This window comes from Tachypleus tridentatus, chromosome 4 (genome assembly GCF_004210375.1).
Source record: "Tachypleus tridentatus isolate NWPU-2018 chromosome 4, ASM421037v1, whole genome shotgun sequence".
Classification (NCBI taxonomy): Eukaryota; Metazoa; Arthropoda; class Merostomata; order Xiphosura; family Limulidae; genus Tachypleus; species Tachypleus tridentatus.
The window spans coordinates 114,832,984-114,849,325 of NC_134828.1; the positions used below are offsets into that span (position 1 = coordinate 114,832,984).

Consider the following 16,342-nt stretch of genomic DNA (forward strand, 5'->3'; position numbering starts at 1 on the left):
ACCTAGATAAAGATATATACAGTGGGTTTACGATTTCCTCTCACTATCTAACTGTGGTCCATAAAATATATGAAGTGACGGTTTAACATGTGTTAGAATTTACACCCAACACTTAAGTGAATATTACGGTACGGGATGTCCCAAAATGAATATACCAAGAATAATTTGTTTGTTTTTGAATTTCGTGTAAAGCTGCACGAGGGCTGTCTGCGTTAGCCAGTGTTAGACTACTGTTAGGACTTTTATCAACGAATAGTGGAATTGACCGTAACTTTATAATGCCTCCCAACAGCTGAAAGGGCGAACGTGTTTGGTGTGGCGATGATTCGAACTTGCGATTCTCAGATTACAAGTCGAGTGCCCTAATCACTTGACCATGCCGGACCGGGAATGGACGGCCCAGCATTAAAGTAACATGAATACAAAGCTCTGTTATTCAAGATTCCTTGTTTTTTTTTTGGGTTTTTTTACGATAGGCTTTTGTTTTAAAAAAGCCTCGAGGTTAAAAGTCGAAAGCGGTGAACGTTTTAGGAGTTGCAATGCCACTCAAAAACAGTGTCAGTTCTGAAATGTGCAATAAAACACGTTTATAAACAACAATGTAAATAATATTAGTTTCGATAATAATTGATTTCAATGAAACTTACAAACCTTTAGAAGATATCTTGTTTTGAATTTTATTTTTATGTGAAATAAAAAAGAAGTTATTCAACTTTTTTTTGTATATTTATTTTGGGACACCTGTATTTGTAAGTTGTTTCCTCTATGACTTTGTACCTACCTCCAAAGTATGAACCGTCAGAGAGACTTGTAGCCACCTCTCCATTAGACATTACGATATCGACTATTCCTTCTTGGATGAAGTACATTTTGTTTCCCAGAGTTCCTTCTTTAATGATTCTGTCGCCTGGCTGGAAGACTTCGTAATGTAATTTAGTAACCACATCGTTAACAAAGTTTTGGTCAGCGTTAGAGAAAAATGGGACAGATGCTACTAATTCCCTGCAGTTGTAGTTGATAACATCCTGAAAAATATGAATAAGAAACTTTGTTTCTTTGTTTTTATAATTTTGAGCAAAGTTACACGAGGGCCATCTGTGCTAGCCCTCCCTAATTTAGCAGTGTAAGACTAGAGGGAAGGCAGCTAGTCATCACCACACACGCCAACTCTTGGGCTACTCTTTTACCAACGAATACTGGAATTGACCATCACATTATAACGCCCCCAAGCCTAAAAGGGCGAATATTTGTGGTATGACAGAGATTCGAATCTGCGACCCTCAGATCATGAGTCGAAAGCCTTAACCATCTGGCAATGCCGGGCCAAATAAAAAAATAAGACATGAGGCAGTTGAAAACAAGAGAGAGTCCATAACTTGAGATCACATTTATACAAAACTATATCATAATAACATGATTTTGGCCATAAACATTGAGCTTTTCAAGAAAAAATAAAATTATCTTTATTGAAAAGAAAATACGATCTAAAATGTCGTGCTATCAACAGAAGCATGAAAATATTTGTATGACATAATTTAAAACTAGGAAAATAATTAGTTGGTTTAGAGCAAAGCCTGTTTCCCCCTGGTACAGCGGTAAGTCTACAGATATACAACGCTAAAATCAGGGGTTCGATTCTCTTAGGTAGACTCAGCAGATAGTCCAATGTGGCTTTACTATAAGAAAAAAAAACACACACACACACACAGAGCGAAGCCACACTTGACCATCTAATTTGGAATTGAACCCAGGATTTTAGCGTTTTGTAACGTAGACTTACCGCTATCCCATTGGTAAATAATAACTTGTTGTAGTATTAGAGAATAAATAGGAAACAAAATGTCTTATTTTTAACAAACACTTGAAAATAGGTGCTATAATAGTGGATAATATTTTGTATAAGGACACATTAACACTAATTGAAGTACACTTAGTATTAAGACACTTAAACCATTTGTTTGATAGCTTTTGATACTAATAAACAGTGAATCACAGACATTAAAATACTTGATACCAGAAATTTTGTATTGTCATTTGGTGAACACTTAACACCAAAATATATTGCTTAACTAGCAGAACATGTGATACCAGGAGACACTTCATTAACTCCTGATTAACGTTTGATACCAGTAGAAAATTTTATTGCTAACAGAATAAACTCTTCATACTGGGAATACTTAGAGAACTCTTGATATCTGGAGACACTGTGTAACTCTGGAGAACATTTGATATCAGGAGACATTGTGTAGCTCTGTAAAACCCTTGGTATCAGCAGACACTGTGTAATTCTGGAGAATTCCTGACATCTGGAGACACTGGGTAACTCTGGATAACACTTGATATCAAGGGACACTATAACTCCGAGGAAATTTTTATATCTGGAAATGCCTTATCGCTTGCTAGAAAACATTTGATATCAGGAGATCTTATAGCCCTTGCTGGAAAAAAATTAAAACATATTGTATCACTTACGGAATAAAACCCACTATTGTTAGACACCGTAATATTACTAAACAAGAAAGGAATGCCTTTTCTTTCCTTGTTTTTTTCTATGATTGTTAAGTAACGATACCTTACAATGTTGACTTGTATATTTGAATATAATTCTTTAAAACTGCAGAAATTGTTTTGTTTGTTTGTTTTTGGAATTTCGTGCAAAGCTACACGAGGGCTATGTGCGCTAGCCGTACCTAATTTAGTAGTGTAAGACTAGAGGGAAGACAACTAGTCATCACCACCCATCGTCAACTCTTGGGCTACTCTTTTACCAACGAATAGTGGGATTGACCGTTTCATTATAATGCCACCACAGCTGAAGGAGTGAGCACGTTTGGTGCGACGGGGATTAGAAACCGCGACTTTCAGATTACGAGTCGAACGCCATGCCGGGCCTAGTGTAGAAATATCACTTTCTCATTTTTTGTACACATTGTATCATAAATATATAATTATAACTTGGTTATCACAATTTCTAATTATTCTGCAAGGAACATTACTTTACATCAAAGTTTACACAATATCCAAACTCCGCCAACTATGCATAGATGTGAACAAGCCAAAGGCACGAGAGTTCATGGAGGATGTTTTCCAACAATACCGAATGTGAACGCCTGTTTTTTCTTGCATCTTGAGGACAAACTAACCAGTTGTCTTGGATGTGTCACTGGTTTGACGGAGCCACACCTCTATATCATCCAGTACATACAAGGATGGTATTCCCTCGTAATTTCAGCAGGCCAGCCTGGTAGCTGGTGGAGCACAACTTCCCACTTTGAATCTTCAGGTGTCTATATTTCCATTAGAACTGTAACCGGTAATGAATAATTCCCTTCCATACCTTTTTAAGATGTTATGTCACTAGAAGGATGACAATCAATTAAATTACCTTTGTTGCAGATGCTTGTTTGTTTTTTTTAATTTCGCGCAAAGCTACTCGAGGGCTATCTGCGCTAGCCGTCTCTAATTTAACCAACTCTTGGGCTACTCTTTTACCAACGAACAGTGGGATTGACCGTAACATTATAACGCCTCCACGGCTGAAAGGGCGAGCACGTTTGGTGCGACTGGGATTCGAACCCGCGACCCTCGGATTACGAGTCGAACGCTGTAACGCGCTTGGCCATGCAGATACTTAAGGAAACGTGTTTCACCCTGTGTGATAACACACATGCTTCCACTTAATTTTGAAATGCTCGTCTTTTAACAGATAGTCTTCTCTTTAATTATACGCGCATTGGAAGAAATTTATGAACAAGACGATAGCAACAGAAGACAACTTTACAACCACGAAACTGTTATAATTGAAGAATTAATCCAAGGTATTTGTAATAAGAATTTTTCCTTTCTCAACTATAAAAAGTTGGTCAGAGAATCATACCATCACATATCAAAATGGGGTAAAATAATAACAATGTATTAGCTATCGCTTATCATTTACTTATATTTAATATTCTGAGACTTGGTGTATTTAGCGAAAACACAATTCAAGCTCATAGAAATGACTAAAAATCTAGGTCTAACTGGGATGGTTTGATATCAGAATCCCAGATGTTACGCTGACTACATAGCAATTTTTTTCCAGGTGTGTTTCGAATTAAATATTTTGTTTGTTTGTTTTAGAGCGAAGCCACATTTGGTTATCTTCTCTGGTCACTACGAGGAATTAAACTATTTTGTTTTAGTGTCGCAAGTCATTAAATTTACTATTATTTTACGAGGGTGCGAATTAAATATAAAAGTATGCTCAAAAATTTTCTTTAACAAGTATGTTCAAATTTTTCGATTTTAGGTAAATAAATGATTTAATTGACAAAACTCGATTTATATTTGAAAGATCAAAATGTGCAACCAATGTTAAAGGCAAATATTGACGTGGATGAATATTTAAACAACAAATAACAGAGTACTTAACTTCTCACAAATTTGTGAAAGGTAAAAGTTGAATACAGCGCTCAGAACAGCAAATATGCTCATTTGTGAGCAAACGGAATTCCAAGTTCATATAAACAAATATTTAATAATGTAAATTAACATCACAAACATAATTTATTTACAATAGCCACACAAACCTAAATCAACAAAACGAAAGATGCCGACGTTTCTGAACGTTTCGTTACTTATCCCATACCAGTTGACCCACCGAAGGACAACTCAGACTAAATGACCAATCAAAATAATGTACTACTCTATTGCTGAATGAAATAAAGTTTTTCGACTTACTCAATACTATTGTCTATGAAGATTATGTAACTGATTAGATGGAATTTTTTTATTTACAAAAAAAGGGACACTTATTACAAAATAATTCATATACCAAGGTGGCGCTATTACTGAACTTGGCCGCTGAATCTTAAAACAAAGGTATTCCTTTTCTGGTTACGATTATGGACTGTGTTAAATCAACTCACCTCACGTAATCTCTCTGAGAGCTCACCGAGAATTGCTTCTTCGTCGTAATATTTGCCTTGATATCGATGTTCAAAATAGTCAGTAATACGTTGTCGTAAGTCGCGAGGCAACTTACGGTAAGCCATATATTCTTCGACCTGTTTCACCTGAGAACAATAAAAAAAGACTTTTACGGAAACTCCCAGATATGAAATTTGTTTTAAGACGTTACAATAGTTTACACACAAATTATGTTCAGATTTAATTTTTCTAGCGTACGAAAGTGAAATTTATACTTTAAATTTGAATGTGTAAAGTGTTTAAGGGCAGCATATCTTACAAAAAAAACAAACATTCCTGTAATAGCCTAAAGACAGAATCAGTACACGGTGATTACATAGTAACAATAAACTTCTGTAAACTTACAGCAACAGTACAACATTACAAGCTTTTAGAAACAACCATTGTTGCAACAGTCTCTAGGCAGCATCCTGGTAACAGTGCATCCTAAGAGCCTTCTAGAATAGTTTCAATCATAGTTTCCAATTAACAGTAATTGGTAACAACTTCCTGTTAGCATTGCCATCATACGAACCTCCTAGAAGTATTATCCATAATAGTTTCTAAATAGCAGTAATCGTTCACAACTTCCTGTTAGCAATACATCATAAGAACCTTCTAGAAGTAATATCTTATCAGGTTATCAGAAGTAATAGAAGATAACCTTATAGTAACAGTGCAACATAAGAATCTTCTGTTAAGTTGCAGTAATATATAAAAACTTAGACAGAGTTCCAATTACAAAACATCAGTGATAGAATTCTTACCAACTTTCTGGTAAAAATAACAAAGCATCTACTGTTACAAGCTAAAATACATTTAAAATGAGCAGTTTATAATAACTTTCTGGTAGTAAAAGTTTTGTTTGTTTGTTTGTTTTGGAATTTCGCACAAAGCTACTCGAGGGCTATCTGTGCTAGCCGTCCCTAATTTAGCAGTGTAAGACTAGAGGGAAGGCAGCTAGTCATCACCACCCACCGCCAACTCTTGGGCTACTCTTGTACCAACGAATAGTGGGATTGACCGTCACATTATAACGCCCCCACGGCTGGGAGGGCGAGCATGTTTTGCGCGACGCGGGCGCGAACCCGCGACCCTCGGATTACGAGTCGCACGCCTTACGCGCTTAGCCATGCCAGGCCTAGGTAGTAAAAGTATAGAGCATTTTGTAAACAGGTTTCTTTAACAGAATTCTAGTATAATTCACGTGTATTGAATGTTCAATAAAACCAATAATCCTTCTAGTTTTGTAAAAGTATAAATTTTAAACAATATTTCTGTAACCTATAGCAACATGCAAGTCATGAATAACACTCGAGTCTTCTTTCAAATGTTTTAATGCAGCAATAGATACTGAACGAAAACGTAGACATAATTAATATATTTATTTAGTAACTAACACACTTTACACTAATATATTTATTATTGGATGTATAATGTTACTTTAATTCCCAAATTTTAATATCTTGCTTTAACAATATCAATGAAGTACATTCCATGCGCGTGCAAGATCGAAGTCGGCGAAGGGCTAAGTCTTGGCACTAAAAAGCGTGGTCAGAATTGTAAACTGCAAAAAAAAAATCACAGAACTAAAACTCTTTTAACTACTTTAAATTAGAATTCAAACTATTACCGATTGTATCGTGTTATTCTATTTTAGCCAAGAACCACTTGCAAATAGTATCTCTTTTTTTATTGCTTTGAATAATATTGTCCATTGAAAGTTGATGTTATGATACATTTTTAACACAAGTATAGCGACTGTAGTCTTTAACATTTTATCTCATTCTTTTATTTTTACTCTCTATGTTTCCTAATACACGCACCAGATGGCCAATAATTCTTACACGGCTAATTTACCAATTAAATGGGTGTGTAATTTGAGTAATTCTTTGAGTAGCAAACTGCATACCCATCTCTGCTCTTGGTGAGAGTTCAATAGAGCCAGTAAAAGTCTAGAAGTAAAACTGAACTCTTAGCTCATAATTGGCTTTTTTTTTTTTTAGCTCTTGTAATGCACTTTAAAACTGTGCGGGCTGTTTTAAGGAGACCACACTTTTCAGTCTTTTTTTCTTTTGAAAACGCGCACAAATTGACTAAAAATGAGTTGGATCTCAGCAAGAATTTTCAGTAGCGTTCATTCAAGAAAACTGTTTCAAGATAGAGCAAATGGATCAGAAGTGAAAAAGTGTAGCAGTCCAATCAAGAAACTTGAAAGAAGTGTCATAGCAGATAGCCAAGTTACTTTGCTCCAGTAAACGCCAACCAGTTGGGTCACTTCTCGTTCAAAGCAGCCAGTTTTACAGTAAAGATGTGGTCAAGATTTCTACTGTCTAAGTTTGATACATTTAATGCATTCAATTTAATAATAACCTTAAATTTTTGCTTCTATGGTAAACTATATTGTATATCAAGGAGAGAGAAATATTCTAAAAATATTATAATTATGAAACACTTCTGTAATTTAGGCTTAAGAGATTATTCTAACTCTAGTATAAACCGGAAGTTAAATGGTGTGAATCAGAAAAGAGCGGGAAATTTAAACAGCAGCAATATCTTTATTATCCTCATTGCAGCTGGATGATTTATTGTTGTATGTTTTGGTTGTTAGTGAACAATCTTGTAGCTGGATGATTTATTGTTGTATGTTTTGGTTATTAGTGAACAATCTTGTAGCTGGATGATTTATTGCTGTATGTTTTGGTTATTAGTGAACAATCTTGTAGCTGGATGATTTATTGTTGTATGTTTTGGTTATTAGTGAACAATCTTGTAGCTGGATGATTTATTGTTGTATGTTTTGGTTATTAGTGAACAATCTTGTAGCTGGATGATTTATTGTTATATGTTTTGGTTATTAGTGAACAATCTTGTGGCTGGATGATTTATTGTTGTATGTTTTGGTTATTAGTGAACAATCTTGTGGCTGGATGATTTATTGTTGTATGTTCTGGTTATTAGTGAACAATGTTGTAGCTGGATGATTTATTGCTGTATGTTTTGGTTATTAGTGAACAATCTTGCAGCTGGATGATTTATTGTTGTATGTTTTGGTTATTAGTGAACAATCTTGTAGCTGGATGATTTATTGTTGTATGTTTTGGTTATTAGTGAACAATCTTGTAGCTGGATGATTTATTGTTGTATGTTTTGGTTATTAGTGAACAATCCAAATGCTGATAATTTTATTTATAGTCTTTGAATTTTAGAATTTTGTCGTGGTGTGAATTTTGTTCAAACTCAACTATTTACAACAAGTACTGCAGTGAAATATTTTTATTTTTCAATAAATGTGAAAGGTTTATACGAATTTCAAAATGCTTTTAGGCTACTAAAGTAGCATGCCAAGTTCGGCCTAGATTGTTCAATTGTTTAGGAAGAGATGCGTTCACAGACAGACAGATTAACTTTTCTTGGTTTTGGATCATTACCACATCGATATGGTTTAATATGTTTAGTAAGCACGTGAGGAACAGCTGCATTCTCATTATTATACTCAGCTTATTAATTAAACATAAGGTGCTTAATATGATGCCTCTTTATTTTCTTTGGTCTAACTGATCATTATAATTACTCGTGCTTTAAACCATTACAAATATATATGCGCCGAGTACGAAAAAATAAGAGTATTCATCAGCTTAATAGTGTGTTAACTTAGGCCAAATTTGCCCCCTAGAGGCATAGCGGTATGTCTGCGGATTTGCAACGCTAAAACCCGGTTTCGATACCCGTACAGAGCAGAACACAGATAGTCCATTGTGTAGCTGTAGCTTTGTACGTAATTCAAAACAATAACAATACGCTAAATATATTGCATTCGTAACAAAGACGTGCAACGATTATATAAGCCACATGTCTTCTTTAACCCTTAAACAGCGGGAATGTTGTAGGTAGCAGCATCAGTTAATGATGGCCGTTTAAAGGTTAATCATAAACCATACAAGCAACCGTGACACATACGACAACCTGGAATTCATTATCAACTGTATTGTACTTATTTTTGTAGGAACGCCTTACAAAAGTCACTAACTGTTATTATCCTGTACTTCATATCATGTCTCTTGTTGCAGGGCTAGGTGTCAGCTTCACTGTAGAGGTTCAGATTACAGAAAACAAGACGGCTTACAACTAAATAATCCCTCTAATATGGTAGGATGAGCCTTCTTACATTTGCCGATATTTTTTGCCCTTTCATAGAGGTTTAGTATGTCAAACTGAAACGATTTTAGAGCCTCACCATGTCGTTACAGTTCTTGTCACCAGGTCCGATCATGCTCTCGACAAAACCCTGCAGCTCTGTTTCCATTGAAAACAACTTTGTCATAAGTCTATGATTTTCAAAGCACACACCTCTTCATTACATGTTTCCTATAAGTCATTTAGCATACAATAATAGTGGCTTTCTTGTGCTTGTCCTAACAGGGTAATCACACCCAGAAATCTGTAAATGCTGTGTTTAATGACTTGATCGGTTTGTCTTCGTGTAGAAAAGCATAAATAAATACATATTTTGTTCTACAGAAGCTTTAGGTAGCGAATGATGTACACATCACATCTGCCATATTTATAGTTGAAGATTATTTTGTATTATGTTCCGTACTTTTGCTTGGGGCATGCATACGGCCTTTGTCACTAACCTTTATTCACGTAGATTCACGTCTTTTTTACAAAATATCGTACTTTGGTTACTAGAACTAATCTCATTTTATTGATTGCGGGATCTAAGCCAGTTCTCACCGAACAAGCACCTCTGTTTTAACTGCGAAGAGTTATTATGTAGCCATCAATCCCAATTTTAGTTTTTAATGACTATCTCAAGAGCTGACGGTAAGTAAGGTTGGCTACTTGTCTTCTTTCTAGTCTGTCATTTAATAATTTCGGACAACTAGTGCACATAGCATTAGAATAGCTATGTGGAAGATTCAACAAAGAAACAAACCTACTACAGCTAAGGTACAGCCTGTTGCAAGTCCCATTCAGGATGGTTCAGATGTCCCAGATTGATCCATACTTCTTTTATTTTCCAATGCCAAAAAATTACAAGAGATATCCCATCTGGAAAAATGTAAATTGCCGATCTGAACACATCAATAACATCTTAGTTTTGAACATTTTGCAAAGGAAAGAGCTGTTAGATATCCTTTCAAAAAAAGGATCAATTTTCGATTATATTGCCTTATCTATGAATCTCAAATAATATCAAAATATGCTTCTGATAAATGTAAGTTACACCGCAACTTTATAGCGATGGACTTTGTTTGTCACATGACTTGCTAATCTGAATTTTATAATTGTTTTAGTATAACACACTCAACCCTCTGTGCGATGAGAAATAAATATTATCTCTTTTTATCAGGTTTATAACACTTTCCATATAGATTTCCTTCTTCTTTCAAGTTCGAAGGATATTGATTAATCGAATTATTAAAAGTGCTAATCAGATAAAGGCAGTCGATTTTAAAATCACTATAGAGCTTTTTGTTTAATACTTTGGATTATTTCTCAGGTCACTAATTGGGCAAATTTCATTCAAATCATTAAACAACTTGGTGACACATGAGTTTGGACATTATTTTCGTACCCCAAAGTGGTATAATTTCAGTTCCTATCTCTGAAATTACTGTGTCGAATGGATTTGCAGTTTTCAATAATATTGTGCATTTAATCAATCTAACAATTTACCTTGAAGGTACAAATAACTAAACAAGTTTTTGATATTTAACGTTAATTATTTGGTGTTTTGTGTTCATTCCACAAATCTGATTTACATATTTTATCTTGCAAACAGCATTTCATTATTAGGCTCCTAAACGTTCTTTCAAAACAAGAAAACTGGAAACACTCCATACGTGCAGTTATATACATAAATTACATAAGACAGTTCAGGTTCCTAATATTAAAAGTTTTCTTGTTATTATTTATCATGGTTCTTTCAATAAGGTAATGTTTTCCCACCGGTAATCTCTTGAATATTTTAACTATAGAAGTGGTGGAACATTAATTATTTAGTTAGATACGTGTAACGTCTGATTAAACGTTTGATGTTGTAACAAGATTAAAAATACAATTATAATTCCCACCGATAAATCCATTCACATTAGAACTATTCGGTTATACAAAAATATTCTGAAATGTATTTTTAAAACTTCCTGCTTTTCTGTTCTGGCCTTAAGTAAACATCATTCAGAATTCCAACAAACCCACAACTTGATACTGTAGAAAAAAGTATTGCTTTTCTAGTTTCCTTCACTGTGACAACTGTATCACACTATATCACTGATATGTTCAGAGGAAACTTGGAAAATGAGTCCATAATTGATATCGAAGACACAGACTAGAAATTAGGGTTGTCCAGTTACCAGTTTTAACCATTCGCACCATTATACAACAGTGCGCTATCTGTGAATCGGTCAGAAGAAACTAAAATTATGTCACATAAGGGACGCTTAACGTTTCAACTTGTACTGTTTCGATGCTAGGAAAACGTGCGCATGTTATCAATCATGAGAGAATTGTGCACTTTGTAGGATACAACACAGCATTACATATAAACTTCAAAAGCAAGAAATAACATAATTTGTTAATTGATTCTAGCAACAGAGAACCTTCGGAGATCCTCAGTGATAACGACAAAACTCACTGTAGGGAAATATATGTAAAAACGGCTGGTATGGGTTTAGAAAATGTTCGCTCCTCAATGAAAATTTTCTAAACCCAAACCAGCCGTTTTTACATATATATATTTCAGAGACCTTGTTGAAGTACATCTAGTTCCAATATGTTTTTGATATCCATAACATATTCTGTGCTCTGACTATATCACTGTTGTTATATCTGTTAATACGTGAAGATATAACACGAGAATATATATATCAATTATTTATTTATAACTATGTAAACGTAAGCAGCCTTTAACACAAAGCACATCCAAAGCCATTATTGGTCTATTTAATTTAACAATGCAGTATAAAGAGAATTGTTATCTAGATCTAAACAAGTCATGTTAATTATAGTCATATAAAGGTAATTGTTATGTAGATGTAAAGAAGTCATGTTAAATATAGTCACATAAAGGGAATTCTTATGTAGATCTAAAGACGTCATGTTAATAAAACTCATATAAAGATAATTATTATGTAGATCTAAAGAAGTCATGTTAATTATAGTCACATAAAAGGAATTGTTATGTAGATCTAAAGAAGCCATGTTAATTATAGTCACATAAAAGGAATTGTTATGTAGATCTAAAGACGTCATGTTAATTAAAGTCACATAAAGGGAATTGTTATGTAGATCTAAAGAAATCATGTTAATTATAGTCATATAAAGGGAATTGTTATGTAGATCTAAAAAAGTCATATTAATTATAGTCATATAAAGGGAATTGTAATGTAGATCTAAAGAAATCATGTTAATTATAGTCATATAAAGGGAATTGTTATGTAGATCTAAAGAAGTCATGTTAATTATAGTCATATAAAGGGAATTGTTATGTAGATCTAAAGAAGTCATGTTAATTATAGTCATATAAAGGGAATTGTTATGTAGATCTAAAGAAGTCATGTTAATTATACTTACATAAAGGGAATTGTTATGTAGATCTAAAGAAGTCATGTTATTTATAGTCACATAAAGGGAATTGTTATGTAGATATAAAGATGTCATGTTAATTATAGTCACATAAAGGGAATTGTTATGTAGATCTAAAGAAGTCATGTTAATTATAGTCATAAAAAGGGAATTGTTATGTAGATCTAAAGAAGTCATGTTAATTATAGCCACATAAAAGGAATTGTTATGTAGATCTAAAGAAGTCATGTTAATTATAGCCACATAAAGGGAATTGTTATGTGGATCTAAAGACGTCATGTTAATTATAGTCACATAAAGGGAATTGTTATGTAGATCTAAAGACGTCATGTTAATTATAGTCACATAAAGGGAATTGTTATGTAGATCTAAAGAAGTCATGTTAATTACAGTCATATAAAGGGAATTTCTATGTAGATCTAAAGAAGTCATGTTAATTATAATCATAAAAAGGGAATTGTTATGTAGATCTAAAGAAGTCATGTTAATTATAGTCATATGAAGGGAATTGTCATGTTGATCTAAAGACGTTTTGTTAATTATAGTCATATAAAGGGAATTATTATGTAGATTTAAAGAAGTCATGTGAATTATAGTCATATAAAGAGAATTGTTATGTAGATCTAAAGAAGTGATGTTAATTATAGTCACATAAAGGGAATTGTTATGTAGATCTAAAGAAGTCATGTTAATTATAGTCACATAAAGGGAATTGTTATGTAGATCTAAAGACGTCATGTTAATTATAGTCATATAAAGGGAATTGTTATGTAGATCTAAAGAAGTCATGTTAATTGTAGTCACATAAAGGGAATTGTAATGTAGATCTAAAGAAGTCATGTAAATTGTAGTCATATATTTCCCACGCTTTTCTGAAGACTTTGTTTGTTTTAAATTTCGTTTAAATTTCGCGCAAAGCTACACGAGAACTATCTGTGCTAGCCGTCTCTAACTTAGCAATTTAAGACTAGAGGGAAGGCATCTAGTCATTACCACCCACCGCCAAGTCTTGGACTACTTTTTTACCAACGAATATCGAGATTGACTGTCACATTATAACGCCCCCACGGCTGAAAGGGTTGGCATGTTTAATGTGACGTGGATTCGAACCCATAACCCTCGGATTACGAGTCAAACGCCTTAACTCATCTGGTCATACCGGGCCCATGACTTTGTTATCGTTGTTTGTAGTTCTGAAGAACGTAAGTACAGTAGTATTAATATTTACATACATATTTATATATATATATAAGTGTAAGGGGACATATTTTATTTATTATGAATCACAAAGCTATATAATCAGTTATTTGTGCTGTTACATACGTTTCCCCAATGGTTATATATATATATAACTAAAATTAAATATCTTGTTGATCATTTTTGAAGCTTTTGGTGAAAAAAATAAATAATTGGACCGTGAGTCAGAATTTATTTGTTTTAATTGTTTTTCACTGTTTCATTCCAAACAGTCTGCTATTTTTATATTAATAAAATATTTAACTCTAGAAGCAACTTGCAAAAGAGGCTTTTCATACTTGAAGCATATGTTTCACTAATTATATCGAGAGCGAGTTGTTACACAACTCTTTGATTGGCAGCTGACAGTTTTAGCATTACATCGTTTCTTTGGTCTTCTGGATCCAGGGTAAATATTTGTCGTTCTCCTAATAATAACAATTTTCATTTTTTCTTTCTGTTTTACCATTTATTGCAATCAAAAGAAGCAAAATTAATGCTATTAGTTATTAAGTATTAAATATTTGGTAGCCTTCAAAATTTTCTGAACTAAAAAAAGATATTATTAGTTATTTCAGAAACAACACAAAACAGAGAAAAAAATTCTTAAATAAATAAAACCAGATTACAATGGTACTTACCTTTTCCCTGTATTGACGTCTAGACGAATCTAAAGTCTGAATAAGATTTGTAGTATGACCAAGAAAGAGTGCATAGCAGGTGGCGCCACTAATCATGCTTAGTAGGGTTAGCCACATATCCGTTAGATTTTGTGGTGGGAATCGGCCATAGCCAATACAAAGCATGTGAGACATGGCTTTGAATAAGGCCCATGAATACTGTTCGAACCAAAATACGCCCTGAAAGAAAATGGCATAACAGATAAAAAAAAACTTTAATCTTGTTTACGCTATTGCTAAGAACAATCCGCATTTTAATGACAATACAAATAACTAACCAACCACAACAAATATCACTTGATCTCAGAAATACTGTTTCCTTTTAAAGACGTTTTGACTTCTATGTTAACTGTCATTTCAAAATAAAAATATTCATTACTGAATTTCTCCAGCGTTTAACAATGTGAAATGGGTAACGTGAACTGATTTCAGTTTCCTAAACAAGTTATTCGTAGGAAAACAACGAATTAAATAACTTCTGTCCATCAGAATTGAAACTTTGTAACCCTGAAGACGACACTTATGAATACAGTTCAAAAAACAATGAATACTAGATAATAATTCTATTAGGATTATCAGCAATGTTAGAAAATCAGATAAGTCGTAGAATCTGAACAAGTGTAATGGCTCTAACTCGGACTAGATTATTCCACTTTAACTAGGACTCGATTATTCCACTCTATACACAGCACGAAAATCTTCAAGATACCAGATCACATAAGAAATAAACTCTTAACTGTTAAAAGTGCTTATCTCCTCCTAATCTATACCAGTAAGTCTAGTGACTTACATTTTGATACTCCTGTGGTAAGTAAAGCACGGGTACCCCTCTGAGCTTGAAAACTAATGAACAACCCACTGACATTTCTATACATCGAGAGGTCGCATTTAGAACTCGGATTTCTCGTTTAATAAAAATATTTTCTAAAAGTAACCTGTCTTCAATTCCATTCCTGTCTGTATCCTGAATAACATGTGTATCACCCTAAATTAAATCTGTTTACCAAACAAGTGGTATTATTGTTAAATGTATGTGTGTTTTTTTTACAGCAAAGCCACATCAGGCTATCTGGTGAGCACACAGAGGAATCGAACCTTTGATTTTAGCATTGTAAATCCGTAGACTTAGCGCTGTACTAGCGGGGGGGCTTGTGAAATGTAAGGCAAGATATTTTACCCAGAGATAATAGTATATATGTTTTCCTATAGCAAAGCCACATCGGGCTATCTTCTGTGTCCACCAAGAGGAATCGCACCGAGAGGAATCGAATCCCTGACTTTAGCGTTCTAAATCCGAATACTTAACGCTGTTCTAACGGGAAGGTATGTAGCAATGTGACAGCTCCTACAAATAGTAGAGTCTTGATCACTGACTTTAAACAATGTAATTTAGTCAGTAGATTGGAAGATGAAGGTAAGTAACAATGTGACAGCTCCTACAGACAGTAGAGTCTTGATCACTGACTTTAAACAATGTGTAATTTATTCAGTAGGTTCGAAGATGAAAGTAAGTAACAATGTGAGGGCTCCTACAGACAGTAGAGTCTTGATCACTGGCTTTAAACAATGTGTAATTTATTCAGTAGGTTGGAAGTTGAAGGTAAGTAACAATGTTACAGCTCCTACAGACAGTAGAGTCTTGATCACTGACTTTAAACAATGTGTAATTTATTCAGTAGGTTGGAAGATGAAGGTATGTAACAATGTGACAGCTCCTACAGACTGTAGAATCTTGATCACTGACTTTAAACAATGTGTAATTTATTCAGTAGGTTGGAAGATGAAGGTAAGTAACAATGTTACAGCTGCTACAGACAGTAGATTGTTAATTACTGACTTTAAACAATGTGTAATTTATGCAGTAGGTTGGAAGATGAAGGTAAGTAACA

General features: G+C 33.9%; 1 protein-coding gene across 1 annotated transcript in view; it reads right to left on the minus strand.

The window, feature by feature from the left end:
- Positions 1 to 16,342, minus strand: part of LOC143249917 (potassium/sodium hyperpolarization-activated cyclic nucleotide-gated channel 2-like) — a 158,038-nt gene that overhangs the window by 12,888 nt on the left and 128,808 nt on the right. Inside the window, exons 6-8 of the mRNA XM_076500527.1 lie at positions 14,415 to 14,633; positions 4,908 to 5,054; positions 782 to 1,025 (exon numbers count right to left, since the gene is read on the minus strand). Of these exons, the coding sequence (XP_076356642.1) occupies positions 782 to 1,025; positions 4,908 to 5,054; positions 14,415 to 14,633 (610 nt within the window). The remainder of the gene's footprint in view (positions 1 to 781; positions 1,026 to 4,907; positions 5,055 to 14,414; positions 14,634 to 16,342) is intronic.